This window comes from Pseudonaja textilis, chromosome 2 (assembly GCF_049901715.1).
Source record: "Pseudonaja textilis isolate UNSWEBS1 chromosome 2, rPseTex1.2, whole genome shotgun sequence".
In the NCBI taxonomy this organism is placed as follows: Eukaryota; Metazoa; Chordata; class Lepidosauria; order Squamata; family Elapidae; genus Pseudonaja; species Pseudonaja textilis.
This window is the reverse complement of record NC_141991.1, coordinates 142,430,654-142,448,513: the sequence shown is the minus strand read 5'-3', so window position 1 is coordinate 142,448,513 and position 17,860 is coordinate 142,430,654. Positions and strand designations below refer to the sequence as shown.

Here is a 17,860-nt window from a genome sequence, read left to right as displayed (position 1 = left end):
CTGGCTCTGCTCGACAGCCGGCTTATATAGCCGGCTGTCAAACGGAGCCAACCAATGGGAGCTGCTGATGCTCCCGCTCAAACAACGGACCTGGTTGGGAACTCCAACCAGTTCCACAGACATAACACTCCTTTCCCCCAGCTGGGAACATGCATAGTCTTGTAGATACGTGGGTTGTCTACGCTGGCAACCAGAGCGTCGCAGTTCGGGCGAACTGTCGGCCGGTGTCGAGTCCTGGCTCTCGGGTCGTACCTCAGCGGTTGCTGGTGTGGGGGCTTGCCCTGGTGTGGTGTCCGGCAGTGCTGGTGCAAACCCTTGCTCAGGTTGGTCCGACCGAGTCTCGGGTCCTCCATCCAGCCCTCTCGCTCATCAGGGAAGACCAGGTTCCGCAGGGGATCTGCATCAGGCGCGGGTGAGGCGTCGTTGGCGCTGGCAGGTTGGCACGGGTTGGTGTCTGTCTCGCCTATCCGTCACCTTCTGAGTTGATCCACGTGTCTCCGCCACAAACGTCCATCCTCTAGGAGGACCCGGTAGGATCTGGGACCTGTGACTGACACGATTTGTCCTGGCACCCACAACGGCTCTCCCGCGTAGTTCCTGGCGTATACCAGGTCTTGTGGGGCGAAGTCTCTGACCAGACTAGGCAACCTTGTAATTTTGACAGCTCCTGCTGGCGGGTTTTAAAGGGGACAAAATCAGTTGTACATTGAGTTTCCAGCCACCCCCTTCCCACCCAGTCCAGAACCTGGGTGATGATTTTGTCCTTTTTCGAGTGCGCCGCGATGTCCTCGGCTGTCACTGGAAGCTTGAGTTCGTTGACCTCGAAAATGGCATGGATAGGTGCTGGGTCTTCGACCGGGACCGGCAGGGGGCAGCGACTAAGGGCATCGGCGTGGCTCAGGGTCTTGCCAGGACGATGCACTAACTTGAATGAGTAAGCGGCCAGAAACAAAGTCCATCTGGTCATTCTGGGTGAAAGTACCTGCGGAGTTTGCTTATCTCCAGATAGGAGTCCTAAAAGAGGTTTGTGATCAGTCACTAACTCAAAGTGGTGGCCAAACACGAACTCGTGGAACTTCTTAACTGCAGCCACTGCAGCCAGGGCCTCTTTATCGATCTGGCTATAGTTCCTCTCGGTAGGAGAAAGAGTCCTGGAAAAGAAAGCAATTGGTGCCTCGGAACCATTGGGGAGTCTGTGGCTCAGGACAGCCCCAATGCCAAAAGGGGATGTGTTAGCAGCCAGGACCAGGGGAAGACGTTGATCGAATTGAACTAGGACCGCTTCTGATGTGAGTAAGGCCTTGACTGATTTGAAGGCGTGGGCTTCCTTGGGTCCCCAGTGCCAGGGTGAGTCTTTATCTAGTAGCCTATGCAATGGTTCAGCGACAGATGCCTTGTATGGGAGGAATGAGGCGTAAAAATTCAAGAGTCCCAGGAACGCTTGAAGTTCGGTCTTGTTGGTAGGTGTGGGTGCCTCATGGATGGCCTTTACCTTGGATTCAATGGGGTGGATGCCAGAGGCGTCTATTCTATAACCCAGAAAGTCCACCTGCCTGGTGGCGATGGCACACTTCTCCCTCTTAAGTTTAAGGCCATGCTTCCTGAACCTCTCTAGCACTGTCCTGACTCTCTGAATGAGCTGGGGCCAGTTCGTGGCTGAGACTAAGATGTCATCGAAGTAGGGTACTACTCCTGGGAGACCCTGGAGAATCCTCTCCATAAGTGACTGGAAAATGCCTGGGGCCACGCTGACCCCAAATTGGAGGCGCTTATATTTGAATGCCCCCCTGTGTGTGACTATTGTTTGTAACTCCGCTGTCTGTTCATCGACAGGGAACTGTTGGTATGCCTGGGACATATCTAACTTGGCGAAAATGGTGCCGGGTTCGAAAGTGTGTAACAGATGCTGAATAACGGGCACAGGGTAAGCACTGACCTGCAGATAGCGGTTGAGCGTGGTTTTGTAATCCGCACAGATTCTCAAACTGCCATCTTTCTTGAGTGGGGTGACTATGGGGGTCTCCCATTTCACGAAATCAGTGGGTTCTAACACCCCTTGTTTGAGTAGTTTGTCTAGTTCTGCGTCCAATTTTGGACGGATGGCAAAAGGCACCCTACGTGGTTTTAAACGAAGAGGGATTGCCTGGGGGTCTACTGAAAATGATATGGGGGTGCCTGAATAGCAACCCAGCTCATTGCTAAAAACATCGGAAAAATCTAAAAATAGTGTGTCTACATCAGAAGTTGAGACAGCATGGATCCCGGTTACACTAAGGCCGAGAGAAGGAAACCAATCAAGTCCTAATAGACTAGGGAGGGTACCATTAACAACCACTAGGGGCAGATGGCCTTTAAAGGTTTGGAATTGAACAAGGAACTTGCCTTTCCCGAGGACAGGAATGTTCTTGCCCTGGTAGTCTCGCAGCGTCAGGTGGCATCTTTGTAGCTGTTTCCTTGACAGCCTGGGCTGGATCCTCTTCAGGGTATCCCAGGAGATGATTGAGAGCGCGGATCCCGTGTCCACCTCCATCCTGCAGGGTTTACCTTCTAGGAAAACAGAAATTTTAATTTTATCAGGGGTTTGGGAAGTATGGTTAGCGTGGTAGCAGGTATAGCAGTCCTCCACTTGCCTTTGGGAGTTAGAAGGTGGTGGAGGTCTTTGAGGTAAGGATCGCCCTGCTTGGCAGACTCTAGCGATGTGACCCTTCTTTTGGCAGTTCAGGCAGGTGGCGTTTCTGAACCTGCAGGATGCCCTGGGGTGGGAGCCTCCACAGGTTAGGCACATGGGAGGTTGTTTGGGGGTGGAGTTGTTTCTCTGCCCCGCTCCTACCTGTGAAGGCTTCTGATGATTTAGTCGGTTAATGTCAGACGTGTCTGTGGGGTCATCTTCATTGATTACCTCTTCGGAATGGACAGTTTGCATGCTGGGTTTAGATTGATTGCCCTGAATTTTGGCTGCTGACTGGGCCGAGAGCTCAGCAGCCAGGGCTTCCTCCATGGCTAAGGCTAGAGTCAGGTCTTTTTTCACCAGCAAACGCCTTTGGAGTCTCAAATCTCTCACCCCACAGACGATCTGTTCCAGCATCATGTCTTCCAAATATTCTTTGAATCCGCACTGTAAAGCGGCTGTTCTCAGGGCGGCCATGTATTCGTTGATCGACTCCCTCTCTGCCTGCTTCCTGACTCTGAAGGCATACCTTCTGGCTATTTGGGACGGTTTGGGTGAATAGTGATTTGAAAGTATCTCCTGTAGCTCGTCCCATGGGACGCTTCTGATGGCGCGGGGCACAACTAACGCTGTAGCGGTGTCGAAGACGGCGGCTCCGCAGTAACTCAGGAAATAGGACTTCTTCCTATGCTCCGCAGCGTTGGCTAGACCGATGGCGTCAAGAAAATGGCTGAACCGATTTTTGTAGGAGTCCCATGTCTCCTCGTTTGGCTTGAATGGAGGGAAAGCTGGATTCGCGCTCATCGTGGAGAAGGAAACAGGTTCGCTTGCTTCGAATCGCTGTTGAATTTGCGCCCTTAAAAGAACGCGGCTGCGGTTGTCTCTCTGGGCTGTTTAGCTCTTTTTTGAAAATCGCGCTCTTGGTGAGCGTGGGCGGCCTCGGCTGCTGTGCCTGTGGCTCGTTTCAGCGAATCAGCTCAAACAGTATCAGTTTGAATTTCACGCTCTCTGTGAGCGTGGGCGGCTGTGGCTACAGCGCCCTTGGCTTCTCTCTCTGTGACTACAGCTCTTTGAAATAACGCGTCTGGTTAGCCTTCGACCATCCTATCCTCGTCGCCAGTGTTGTGGAGCGATGGTAAGGAAGAGGCATGAGACCAGAGCGTACAACTAACAGGCTTTATTGCAATGAATAAAGGGTTGTCGCGTCTGCTAGCTAACTTGCAGACCAGTGGGCGACAACAGGCTGGCTCTGCTCGACAGCCGGCTTATATAGCCGGCTGTCAAACGGAGCCAACCAATGGGAGCTGCTGATGCTCCCGCTCAAACAACGGACCTGGTTGGGAACTCCAACCAGTTCCACAGACATAACAATAATAATACATGTTTACATTATACACACACACACGCACACACATCAAATCATTTCTTATTGTATTGATTCTTCCTCTTATCTAATCAAGCATAAAACTTATCCCATACTTAGTCCAATTCATCCTTATTTTTTAATTTCTTTGTCTTTGACAATTTCTGACAGAAGCATCAATCTGAGAACTGGCAGCCACGAGTCCACTGTGACAGATCTCTTCCTTTGCAGTGATTCCTCCAGGCAACCTTAAGCATAAATACAAATTAAAAATAAGCATAATGCATAATGTCTTTGTAGATCACAAAGATCAAGTCTCCTTGAAGAGATTGAGGGTGGTGAGCTAGTGGCTACTCTTGTTCATGCATTTTTCCTATTCTTTGACTTTCTTAATTGTTAATCTTCTCTCCGGGTTAAAATGAAAGAAACTACAATTGTTTTAGTTAAATAGTCCTCATCTTCTATTTCTCACAATAAAGTTTATATGCCACTCCTGCACAATAGATAATTTGGACTATAAATAACCTTCCCAGAGTCCATGTCAGTCAATACTCAGAGGAGTTAATATCTGGAGTATTGGGTAAGCACTAAAAAGCTCACAAAATTCTATCCAAAATCTTAGAATGCTTGAGAATAGCACACATCAGAGTAAATTCTAAATAATTCTGATTATTGAGCCCATAATGTTTTTATGCTTTGCTTATAGATGCTCAGCTTAAGGGATTTCCATCTAATGGTCTGCTGCTGCAGCCCCCTTTCCTATTTATCCTATGATTGGAGGCTTCACAACTATCTCTCCCTGCTTTTCTCATTACTATGTTCTTTACCTACCAGATCTCTGATCCCATGGAGCTCGTTCCTGCAATCAGAGTCCTGGTGTTTAAATGGCCCTTGGCCAAATTCTTCTGCTACCAGCCCCAGCTGGTTGCTAACTGCAATGTTGACTCTGTGTTTAAAAAGATTATCCATAACAATAAGGAAGCTTCAATGCAAAAAGAGATCACTTTGGCAGAAAAACAAGTCTGGTCACGTTGCCAACTTCAAAAGCCGATACAAACATTTATGCCACCAGATAAAAACTGAATGCACTAATTATCACATTAAACAAGAGGAAAGCCTTCTATGCACCACTTCCACCCGCGCTTTCTACAATTTTGTAAACAACAAACTAAAAGACTCAAGGTCCATCCCACCCTGAAAGGACCTAATGGCAAAGACTGCAGTGACGACACCATCAAAGCCAACCTCTTTAACACATTCTTTGGCTCAGTATTTGTAAACAGCAATGGATCAAGCCCAGTACTTCCTAGTCAAACCACAGACATCTACAATGATCTAATACATATCGATTTTACAGAAGACAATGTTTTTTCTGTCCTGTCTCATGGCACAGAGGTGGATTTGTGGCTATGCAGATGCAGATAGATAATTCCACAAAACATCCATAACGAAGTACATTTATTGGTACATCAGGTATCTTCATAACTCACATTTGTGACAAAGCTTTTTATTTTTGAGGCATGGTCTTGGAGGGCTTTGGGAACAAAATGGCCCACCAAGTGGCTGTGGGAAATTATGACCCTCCTGAAATTAAAAAAATTGAATCCTCCTTATGTTGGATCCTTCAAATACAGAATAGCTTGACCCTGGGTTCTCAGTAGAATCCAGTGTTGCAAATCCCCTCGAGTGAGATCTCAAAAAGGAGTGTGGATTCTTTCTGGATAAAATTATTACAGATTGGGAGGTTTTGCAGGAAAACCCTGCTTAATATTTTCCAAGTTAGCCAGGAACTGCCATTAGCTTTTTTCTGCCATCTTCTGTTTGTGGTTTTCTGTGTATGTTTACCTGAGCAGAGTATGTTTATCTGAACAGAGTGAACTGTATACTATATAAAATCATACATTGCAATGTCCTACCTGTCAATGAATACTACAGCTTCAACCATAACAACACAAGAGCACACAATAGACACAAACTCAAGGTTAATCACACCAAACTTGATTGCAGGAAATACGACTTCAGCAACAGAGTGGTCAATGTCTGGAATACTCTACTTTCCCCAAACCCCAAAAACTTTAGCCTTATTGACCTCACCCCTTTCCTAAGAGGTCTGTTGGAGGTGTGCATAAGTGCACCAACGTGCCTCCTGTCCCTGTCCTATTATTTCGTTTATATTTTTTTATTTTTCTTATATGTATCCATGTATTCATAACTATGTTTTTACTGATACCTATTATCTTGTAAGCAATTGACAAGTAAAAATAAATAAATAAAAAATAAATAAAAGTTTCCAGCAGAGTTTCCAGCAGACTTCTCAACTTTCTGCATGTGCAGGTATCACAGCCGGACCATGATTTGTTATACGTACTGGAACTGAGGATGCACAGAGTAGACTAGATTTAACAGACTAGTATATCTGGACTATGAGAAGAGATGTGAAAAGGATTTTGGAATAGCAAACATCACAATGGTTTGATCTGTGTCATTAATTTGCTAATGTTGCTTTCTTGTTTAGATGTCTGGTATTTGGCAGGTAAACTAATGGGATTTAAATATGAAGAATCGTTGCAGGAACTGGGTATGTCTAGTTTAATGAAAAGAAGAACCAGGGGAGACATGATAGCAGTGCTCCGATATCTCAGGGGCTGCCACAAAGAAGAGAGAGTCAAGCAATTCCATGACTGTAGAGTCTGTTAAACACAGACATTTGTTTGTGGGAGTCAAGTTATTCTCCAAAACCCTAGAGGGCAGGACATGAAGCAATGGGTGGAAGTTAATCAAGGAAAGAACCAATTTAGAACTAAGGAGAAATTTCCTGACAGTTGGAATAATTAATCAGTGGAACAATTTGCCAAGTTGGGAATGCTCCAACACTGGAAATTTTTTTTTTTTTGAAAACAATTTTATTGGTTTTTTTAAAAAAACAAACAAAACATAAAAACATCAGCTCTCTTCCATACATATATACAAGCAGTGTGTCAGTTGGTTCATCAGTTTTGTGCATTCATTTCGTAGTCTCAATTACGGCTATGTTACATAATAACTCATATTATCAATCCAAACTTATATGTCCTCATATCATTATTAAAAAATCATTTGACTATGATTTTATTCATTCATACTTTATGAGATAACTATAATTTAAGTAGTTTATTCTATAACAAATCATATAATCATACCAAATCTATCCTAAAAAACACTTTATAGATATGATGTCAAATAACAAAAGAAAAAGAAAAAACAAAGATATTCCTTATTATCTAACATTCTAAATATTCTATTATTGTATTTTATCATCCAACCATTGATAGAAAAGGTCCCAAATTTTATAAAATTGTTTATACTCTTGCTCTCTAATTTCAAATGTCAATCTATTCATCACAGCACATTCCAATATTTTCTTAATAATTTCTTCCTGCAATGGAATTTTCTCATTTTTCCAATTTTTAGCAAATACAATCCTAGCCGTAGTTAATACATTTACAATCAAATATTTCAAGTCTTTACTGTATGCATCTGGTAAGATTCCCAATAAGAAAAACCCCGGTTTCAAATCTATGTGTTTCTTTGTCATTTTTTCCAACCACATGCGGATTTTATTCCAATATTTTCTAGCATCCTCACAGGTCCACCACATATGGTAGTATGAGCCAGGTATCTGATGACATTTCCAGCATTTTTCAGATTTATTCTTGAACATTCTTGCTATCCTTGTCGGGGGAAAGTGCCACCTGTGAAACATCTTATACAGATTTTCTTTATAAGCTGTTGACTTGTCATTTTATAATTTTGCGACCATAGTTTTTGCCATTTCTCTAAATCAATCCCATACCCAAAATTCCTCCCCCAAGCAATCATAGTTTCTTTAACTTGTTCTTCCTCTAGCTTAATTCCCAGTAAATAACCATACAGTTTTTTAATCACCTTTTCATCAGTACCTGTCAAAATCTTATCTAAATCAGTCTGTTTATCATAAAATCCCTCTGTTTTAGAATCTTCATTGAGTGTATTTGCACATATGAAAACCAATTCATCATTATACATTGTTCCTCTAGATTTTGTATCGATTCAAGTTCACCCTTTTCAATCAATAATTCCCCATATCTAACTGTTTGTTCCTTCTTATAGATCATAGGATAGAAAAATGCTTCAATAGTCGATAACCAAACTGGAATTTTCAGATAACATTGTTTTTTTATCTTCTCCCAGTTTAACCACAAAGACTCCCGTATATAATGTCTTCTAAAGTAACCCTGTGTTTTAGTTCCCTTATACCATAAAAAAGCGTGCCAACCCAACAGCAAATCATGTCCTTCTAATGTCAACAATCTAGTCTTTCTTAGTGTTATCCATTCCTTAACCCACATCAAATTTGCAGCTTGGTAGTACAACTCCCAATTAGGCAGGCAAAAACCTCCTCTAATTCTAGCATCTTGCAAGAGCTTTAGCTTTATCCTCGCTTTCTTACCTTGCCACATATACTTCAACACAATTTTATTTAAGTCCTCAAAATAGTCTTTTCTGAGCCTAATTGGTATTGTTTGAAACAAAAATAAGATTCTGGGTAAAATATTCATCTTGATTGTTGAAATTCTCCCTATTAATGACAATTGTAAGTTTTCCCATTTCTTCAAATCTAAGGCTATCTGTTGTTTAAATTTAATATAATTATTCTCTTTTAATGTACTACATCTTGATGTCAAGTATATCCCCAAATACTTGACCTTGTTCGTAACTTGGATTTTCAACAGGTCTGCCAGTTCTTCTCTTTGTCTTAGTAGCATGTTCTTTGACAAGATCTTTGTTTTATCTTTATTTATTTTCAGACCAGCCAACTCACCATATGTCTCTATCTTTTCCAATAGCTTTGGAGCTGTTTCTAAAGGATCTTCCAAAATAAAGGCTAGGTCATCCGCAAAGGCTTGCAATTTAAATTCTTCCTTTTTAATTTTCATTCCTTTTATTCTTTTGTCTTCTCTAATATTTCTATTCAACACTTCCAAAGTCAATACAAATAGCAAAGGAGATAGGGGACATCCTTGTCTTGTGCCTTTTCTTATATTAATAAAGTCTGTAAGTTCTCCCTCCATCATTACCTTTGCTGTTTGCTCATGATAAATAGCTTCTGTTGCTTGGACAAATTTTCTGGCAAAACCCATCTGTTCCAATAGAAGTAACATAAATCTCCAATTCACATTGTCACATCCTGAAAAACAAATGGCTTTGATATTCCTAGATGCTCAACACTGGAAATTTTTAAGAAGAAATTGGATAACCATTTGTCTGAAGTGGTGTAAAGTTTCCTGCCTAGGCAGGGAGTTGGACTAGAAGACCGCCAAGGTCCCTTCCAACTCTGTTACTCTATTCTATTCTATTCTATTCTATTCTATTCTATTCTGTTCTGTTCTGTTCTGTTCTATTCTATTCTATTCTATTCTATTCTATTCTATTCTACTCTACTCTACTCTACTCTACTCTACTCTAAATGGCCACCTAATTCTAACTGCAGACCTCATTTTTTTCTTACAGCAAAGACCAAAAGTCAAGCCTTAACATAACTGGACGTTGACCATAGAATTTGTCTGGCCGTGCTTGGATGCCAATCTACCATTTGCAAATGATTGGTAGCCAGTTCAATTATGTTGGAATAATGAAGGATGAAAGGAAACAAATCATGATACAGAGAAGGGTTTAATGCACAATACTCGTTTTATTGAAGCAAGTTTTGAAGATTTTTTAAAAGCATTATGTTTCCCTCTTTTCCACCCAGAAATCATTTAAAAATCATTGTTTTGTGTGCAAAGAAACTCATTCTTCCCAACATGTGGAGCACAGGTCTGGAATCAAACTGCTCAATATGGTTATATAAGGAATAATATCATTGTCACAACAGAAGGAGGAAGAGAAATGCAGGATCATCAAACTCAGAGCTAGCAGCCTCTGGTCCATCTTGACAGATTTTTTCCTTTGCAGTTTTTTTGCCAGGCATACCTTAAGAAAGAATAAAAATAAGAAAAATGCACATTTTTGTAGAACACACTTGTGATAGTGTTTTTAACAGTTTCAAATGGCGTAATTCTACTTGGAAAGATTTAGGAAACATCGAGGTGAGCTAGTGCAACTATCATTCATTCATCTTTCCTGTTCATTGACAGTTCTTTTCTTAGTTGTTTAAATAAATCTCCTATCCTTCAGATTAAAACAATAGTTTTAGCTAAAAAAGTCCTGGCTTTTTATTTCTCATAATAAAGCTTACATGCCATAATGTCCAATAGATACTTTGGACTCTATTCAGAACAGCACACAGAATACTTTTATATAATTCAGATTATTTACCACAAAGTATTTTTATTCTTTGCTTCTAGATACTCAGCTGAAAAGTTTTTGATCTCATGATCTTCTGCTGCCTCTCCCGCCCCTTACTATTCATTCTATAATTGGACGCTTCATGAATGATCTCTTCCTATTTCTCATAGTACTGCTGGTAGGTTCTTTACCTACCAGATCTCTGTTCCCATGGAGTTTGTCCACGGAATCCTTGGGTTCAAAAGATCCTCTGCCTAATTCTTCTGCTACTCAGTACTAAATCCTAGATTTTTTAACAGCTGACAAGCTCAGAAGTGGACAATTAAGTAAAATGACTGAGAAGGAGTAACCCAGCTATAACCAGCATCAACAGTTGTGTCTTAAATTGTGTCTCAGGCTACTTTTAAACCAGGATTCAAAAGACTTCTTAAACCCATATTATAAAGTAACCAGAATGCAGGTGTAGCAATAAAAACACAATCTGTAATGTTCAGATAGTATATTTCACTACCAACGCTAAGACGTCTTACAATAGTCTAAAGAAACTAATTAAATTTCATGAGTACAAGTTCAGTTGCTAGCCAATGTTCCAAATATAAGATGATAATGAGATATTGACTCACCAGGCATTCATCCCATTGGGATCACGCACAATTCTTTTAGCACAAGTAATATCATCGGTGATGTCATCATTTATGAAAGCTGCCAAAAGAGCAAATTAGAATTTATCAAATTCCAGATGTTTCAAAGGTATTTCCAAAGATTTCCATAAACTTATTGTTTAAAACAGATTCTTACCCAGCTGGTGTAAACCATGAAATGCCTTTTCTCCTGCTCTGAACATGGAGAATAACATGTTTGAAAAATGTAGAGTTTGTTTGTACTCTAGACTGAAAATGCTGGATATGAAGGCATCCTGACAGCAGTATTGCATTCTTGGAAAGGAGCCAGAGAGGAAATATCTCACTTAACTGCTAAATTCTGACAATGGGCAGAAAACACTGGATTGAGCATAGCTGGCTAGAGAATTCTGGGATTGAAGCTCACAAGTCTAAAAGTTGCGAAGTTTGGGGACCCCTGCTCTAGCAAGATATTAATTATTGTGAAGATAGGATCATGTGGCTCCTTTATAAGCAACACTTTTCATTGTACAACATGGAGAGCAGGTTTAGTCAAGTGGTTAAATCTCCAGGCTACAAACCAGGAGACTGTGAGCTCTAATCTCACCTTGGGCCAGTCTCTTCCTCTCAGCCCAACTCAATTCACAGAGTTAAGTTTGTTTCACAGAAAATAGGAGGAGGAGAAAGAATGAGTGCGAGGTATGTGTGCTGCCTTGAGTTGTTTATAAAAGTAATAAAAGTGAAGAAATCTTTAAAAAGCACTGAAGAGAGTGTGAGATAGTTAATGTGAGAGGGACAGGGGGACTTCACCACATAGAAGTCTTTTGCTCTTTAGATAATACTGTGGTGGATGTTCTGGGGACAGAAATGGAGATATAACTGTGTGGAGGAATTTAGAGTAGTTGTGACAAATTGGGTAGCAGGACATTAAACAGAAAAAGGCCAAGAGGCCAACACAAAGCAGAGTGGCTAGATATTATCACTGTTGAGCCAAGCAGGAACTCAAAACAATTTCTATAGACAGTGTTGATGAGCCCTTATCAATCCTATCCATCTGAAACCCAACAAGGAGTATAGGCATATTACCCCATTGTGTCATAGAACATAATAGCAACAGAATTTTGGAAGCCTGTCAGACTTACCACTGCAAGGCTTATTACAGCCATTAGCTGTGGGACCCTGGTAATTGTTGCACCACCAACGGCTGCTTATCTGGAAAATCCCATATTGACGATTGCCATTTGAAGTTTGTGGCCCCACAAATCTGCTGTTGTATCTGCTCTGATAATAAGCCATACATATCCCTGGAAGAAAGCAAATGGGGAATGGGCTATAAAAGATCTGTGCTGTAAATTAAAAAGCCATCCTGATATTTTTTTTTTAAATAGAACATTTAGAACATAATGCTTAACTATCTTCTCATTCTTCCCTCAATCAAGGAAGGACCCAAAAAGTCCAATATATTTTGGAAATCTTCAGGAAATTTCGAATAAATCTGATTCTGTCTCCAAAATATACCTGGAGTTCTTAATGGCGCAAAAAGCCACCTCCCCTTCTTCCTAATTTGAGCCTTCCTGGGACGAGGTACATTTTCATTGTACATCTTTTGGCAATCTGCATATGTAGAAAATCTTCTATGATGGCGCCTTCAATCATATACTAAATTTAAATGATGGAATTTGAAAGATCTTACCTTTGAGAGGATGTTTATCCTGGTAGGGATAATAATCCTTATTCTTAAGAGAGGAAATACAATATTGTCAAAGCCATAAGTGTAAAAAAAAAGAAACCTACACGGAGACCAGGATGGCATAACCGTATCTCAGTTCTGCAATTGTTCCAATCAGGCAACAAATTGGAAATCTACTATCTTGATAAAAATAAGGGTGTTAGTCCTTGGAGAAGCTATCTCTAATCATTTGGGATGCGAAGAAAACATATATTCTCATTCTAAGAAGATTCAAAAGATTCATTGGGAAGGTTGATTGAACTAATTCTTGAAAGATCTGCTCCATTTTGGATCCCCCTTGCAAACCTGGAACTTGCTCAGGTGGAGAAAAAAATTGAGTAAACTCACAGTTGCCCAAGCTGTAGCCACGATATCCATCCATGCCATTTCGTCTCAGAATTGAAACCAGTTGACATCTGGAGTACACTTTGGCTTCATTGGCTGCAATAAAGAGGAAGAGGACGGCAAGGACTATTGCCTTCATTGCTGCGGCTCCTTGGAGGACGATGTCTGACTTTGCCAGGACAGCTACAGGATTTTATAGTCACAGCTTGAGAAACTGGCACCTCTGGAGAAGTGGTAAACAAGGTACGTAGCAATAATCCCCTACCTGAGATTAATATCAACTGATAAGCAGGGAGTGCTGAGGGCAAAGATCAAGGAGAAATAATAATTACCACTTTCAATTTTATCAGAAGCCAAAACAAACAAATTAAAAATGCTTGACAGATATTGGTTCAATGAACAAGTGCTGGTTTCAACTGTGTGATTGAAGCCACAAGCTTTTTTATGTGCCTCACATTTGATGCATGTGAAAAAGGGAGAGGGCTTTTATTGTGTGGTGATTGCTGCCTTCTTGACTTTTCAGACCTCCATCCCATAGACATTCCTCTCTCTCTGGGGAACTCAACATGTAGTTGAGGTTTCTATTTGTATCAATACAACTCTGGTTTCAGTATATATTTTTTGGTCTGATGAAGTTTGTGGAGTAATGCAACATATTGAAATCACCCAGTGAACAGTATTTTATTTCTTGGTTTTATTGCTGTTTTACCCTTCTTACATGTGTCAAGTCATCATCCACTCTCTGTGACCACATAATTTTTGTCCATGATCTGAAATTGCTGAATTCTATAATTGGATTCTGTGAATCATTCACAGTATAAGTCACTGCAGTGAACTCTACATAGGCTGTCCTGGAAGACTACCGAGAAAGTACAATGGGCAGCAGAGGCAGGAATGGACATAAGTCAGTTTAGTTGTTGTTCTGTATGAAGTTTTGTATTTAACCCCACAAAACCAATGGTGCACAGTCCACATGTGCTTTTCTGCTTAGCTGTGACAAAAAGCAAGAAGCATTTTATTCAGAAAAAAGACATTGAGTATACCATAGATGCAATTACAAATTTACAAACATTGTCATGTATTGGTTGGAGAGTATCTCTCTCTGTTGCTGTATTATTTCAACTCCTTCCCTCAAAATGATGCTATAGAGCATTGCACCACAAAACAACTAGACATAAGGACATTTTTTTCCTGAACACCATCATTCTGCTAAACAAATAATTCCCACAACACTGTCCAACTATTTTCAAAGTCTGCACTATTATTACTGTTAATCTTCTCATCACTCCTTATCACCCATCCCATCCCACTTATTATTGTATGACTGTAACTTTGTCCTTACAATTTATATTGACTATTTTCTAGTATGATTTGATTGCTTATTGTACCCCATGACTATTATTAAGTGTTGTACCTTATGATTCTTGACTCTTGATGAATGTATCTTTTCTTTTATGTATACTGAGAGCATTTGCACCAAGGCAAATTCCTTGCATTTAGTATTTTTTTTTAGTATTTATTTGACTTGTCAATCGCTTACAAGATACAGGTGTAAGAATAAATATAGTTTTGAATACATGAGATAGATACTTATAAGAGAAATAAAAAACAATAGGACAGGGATGGTAGGCACAATTGGTGCGCTTATGCATGCCTCCTACAGACCTCTTAGAAAGGGGGTGAGGTCAACAGTAGACAGTCTAAGGTTAAAGTTTTTGGGGTTTGGGGAAGAAACCACAGAGTCAGGTTATTCCAAACATTGACCACTCTGTTGCTGAAATCGTATTTTCTGCAGTCAAGTTTGGTGCGGTTAACCTTGAGTTTGTATCTATTGTGTGCTCTTGCATTGTTATGATTAAAGCTGAAGTATTCATTTGCAGATAGGACATTGCAATGTATGATTTTATATACTATATTTTGATCCAACTGGAGGTGGCATAGTTCTAAGTTTTCTAGGTCTAGAGTTTCAAGGCTGGTGGCATAAGGTATTCTGCAATGAGTAGAGGAGCGCAGAACTCTTCTTATGAAATATTTCTGGACTTTTTCAATTGTGTTACTATCAGATACAAAATATGGGTTCCAGACTGATGAGCTCTATTCAAGTATAGATCTAGCAAATGTTTTGTATGCTTTAGTTAGTAGTGTGATATTACCAGAGAAGAAGCTACATAGGATTAGATTAACAACTCTTAATGCCTTTTTGGCTAAGTAGTTACAGTGGGCTCTAGCACTTAGATCATTTAAGAAGTAGGCACATATTCTGTCCAGTCCAATAGATAGGGATGGTTTTAGATTGCGCAGTGCTTTTTCAACAATGTCTTCTGTAAAATTAATATGTATTAGATCATTGTAGTTGTCTGTGGTTCGACGAGGAAGTACTGGGCTTGATCCATTGCTGTTTACAAATACTGAACCAAAGAATGTGTTAAAGAGGTTGGCTTTGATGGTGTCGTCATTGCAGTCTTTGTCATTAGGTCCTTTCAGGGGTGGGATGGACCTTGAGTCTTTTAGTTTGTTGTTTACAAAATTGTAGAAAGCACGGGTGGAATTTGTGCATAGAAGGTTTTCCTCTTGTTTAATGTGATAATTAGTGCATTCAGTTTTTATCTGGTGGCATAGATTTTTGTACCGGCTTTTGAAGTTGGCAACGTGACCAGATTTGTTTTTTCACCAAAGTGATCACTTTTTGGATTGAAGTTTCCCTATTGTTATGGGTAATCTGTTTTTCCTGGTTTTGGGAGTTGTTATTGGTACATATAGTTTGATGTTTTTTTTATTTCTAGTAAGGACATGTTGTAATGGTCTTCAACAGTATTGCATCCAGTGAATAGAAATTACCAATCAAGGGAAGAGAGATCATTAAGATCATAGTTGCCTTTTTGAAGTTATAATTGGGGATTTTGTCATTGTGATGATTTTTGTGTGGACGTATGTTAAGACAAAGGTCAATCATGTTGTGGTCACTGTTGGAAAAGGGTTCTTTAATTTGTATTCTATAAATTGAATTCAAACTATTGCAGAAGATGAGTTTTTTAATCACATTTTCATCAGTACCTGTCAAAATCTTACCTAAGTCAGTCAGTTTATCATAGAAACCTCCTGTTTTAGAATCATCAGACCTTGAATGTATTTGCGCATATGAAAACCAATTCATTTTTATACCTTGTTCCTCTAGTTTTTGTATAGATTTGAGTTCATCCTTTTCATTCAATATTTCACCATATCTAACTGTGTTCCTTTTTGTATATTATAAGATAAGAAAATGCTTCAATAGTCGATAGCCAGACTGGAATTTTCAAATAACATTCTTTTAATCTTCTCCCAATTTAACCACAGAGACTCCCGTATATAATGTCTTCTAAAGTACCCCTGTGTTTTAGTTCCTTTATACCATAAAAAAGCATGCCACCCCAACAACAGGTCATGTCCTTCTAATGTCAACAATCTAGTATTTCTTAATGTTATCCATTCCTTAACCCACATCAAACTTGTAGCTTGGTAATACAACTCCCAATTAGGCAAACCAAATCCTCCTTTTATTCTAGTATCTTGCAAAAGTTTTAATTTTATTCTCGCTTTCTTACCTTGCCATAGATATTTCAACACAATTTTATTTAAATCTTCAAAGTAGTCTTTTCGAAGCCTAATTGGAATTGCTTGAAACAAATATAAAATTCTAGGTAATACATTCATCTTGATTGTTGATATTCTCCCTATTAATGACAGTTATAAATTTTCCCATTTCGCCAAATCTAGCGCTATCTGCTGTTTAAGTTTGATATAATTATTCTCTTTTAGTGTACTGCATCTTGCTATCAAGTACATCCCCAAGTACTTGATCTTATTTGTGACCTGAATTTTCAATAAGTCTGCCAATTCTTCCTTTTGTCTTGATAGCATATTCTTTGTCAAGATCTTTGTCTTATCTTTATTTGTTTTCAAACCAGCCACTTTTCCATGTGTCTCTATCTTTTCTATCAATTTTGATGCTATTTCTAGTGGGTCTTCTAAGATAAAAACCAGATCATCTGTGAATGCTTGCAACTTAAATTCTTCCTTTTTAATTTTCATCCCTTTTATATTCTTTTCATCTCTAATATTTCTATTTAGCACTTCCAAAGTTAACACAAACAACAGAGGTGATAGTGGGCACCCTTGTCTTGTTCCTTTTCTCATATCAATAGATTCTGTCAGTTCTCCCTCTATCATTACCTTTGCCGTCTGCTTATGATATATAGCTTCTATTGCTTGTATAAATTTTCTAGCAAAGCCCATCTGTTCCAGCAGTAATAACATGAATCGCTTAATTCACATTATCAAATGCCTTCTGTGCATCTAGAAATATCAAAGCCATTTGTTTTTGGGATGTGCCCGTAGTATTCCAAAGTGTCCAAGATTACTCTCATATTGCCTTTGATTTGTCTCTTTGGCAGAAATCCATTTTGGTCAGGATGGATAAAATTATTTAAATATTTTTAAGTCTTTCTGACAATATTGAAGAAAAGATTTTATAATCTCGCGTTTTGTAGGGAGATAGCTCTATAGTTCTTGATTTGTAATGGATTGGTCTCCTCTTTTGGAACAAGTGTGATATAAGCTTCTGGCCATGATTTAGGTATCCTCTTCTTTAACATAACTTCATTCATAACTTCTAGCAACGGAAAATTCAATGATTCTTGTAATGTTTGTAAAATTCTGCCGGAAGTCCATCTGGGCCTGGTGCCTTTCCATTATTTTGTTTCTTAAGTGTTTCAGTTAACTCCATCATCGTTATATTGCTTTCTAACATTGTTTCAATCTCTTTAAGTATCTGGGGTAAATTAGCATTC

The 17,860-nt window shown here is 39.6% G+C and overlaps 1 protein-coding gene and 1 long non-coding RNA gene across 2 annotated transcripts; both read right to left on the bottom strand.

The window, feature by feature from the left end:
* Window positions 1-4,244: 4,244 nt before the first annotated feature.
* LOC148127127 (uncharacterized) lies at window positions 4,245-4,900 on the bottom strand. Its single transcript, XR_015741953.1, has 2 exons — window positions 4,863-4,900; window positions 4,245-4,279 (listed from the first exon to the last, which is right to left on the bottom strand). It is a non-coding gene; the product is annotated as an uncharacterized LOC148127127 (long non-coding RNA).
* A 4,821-nt stretch (window positions 4,901-9,721) lies between these two features.
* On the bottom strand, window positions 9,722-13,442 carry LOC148127126 (lysozyme C, milk isozyme-like). Its single transcript, XM_087925532.1, has 4 exons — window positions 13,035-13,442; window positions 12,100-12,261; window positions 10,961-11,039; window positions 9,722-10,022 (listed from the first exon to the last, which is right to left on the bottom strand). Exons 1-4 carry the CDS (start codon window positions 13,168-13,170, stop codon window positions 9,962-9,964), a joined length of 438 nt encoding a protein of 145 aa, XP_087781658.1. The 5' UTR covers window positions 13,171-13,442; the 3' UTR covers window positions 9,722-9,961.
* Between the last annotated feature and the right edge of the window lie 4,418 nt (window positions 13,443-17,860).

What these genes read in the sequence shown, in the direction of transcription:
- LOC148127126 (XM_087925532.1), bottom strand. Translation starts at nt 13,170, where the DNA reads ATGAAGGCAATAGTCCTTGCCGTCCTCTTCCTCTTTATTGCAGCCAAT. An exon ending in TGGCTACAGCTTGGGCAACT is followed by an intron (nt 12,262 to 13,034) that starts GTGAGTTTACTC and finishes GCTTTCTTCCAG; the next exon opens with GGATATGTATGGCTTATTAT. An exon ending in CCCAATGGGATGAATGCCTG is followed by an intron (nt 10,023 to 10,960) that starts GTGAGTCAATAT and finishes TTCTTTCTTAAG; the next exon opens with GTATGCCTGGCAAAAAAACT.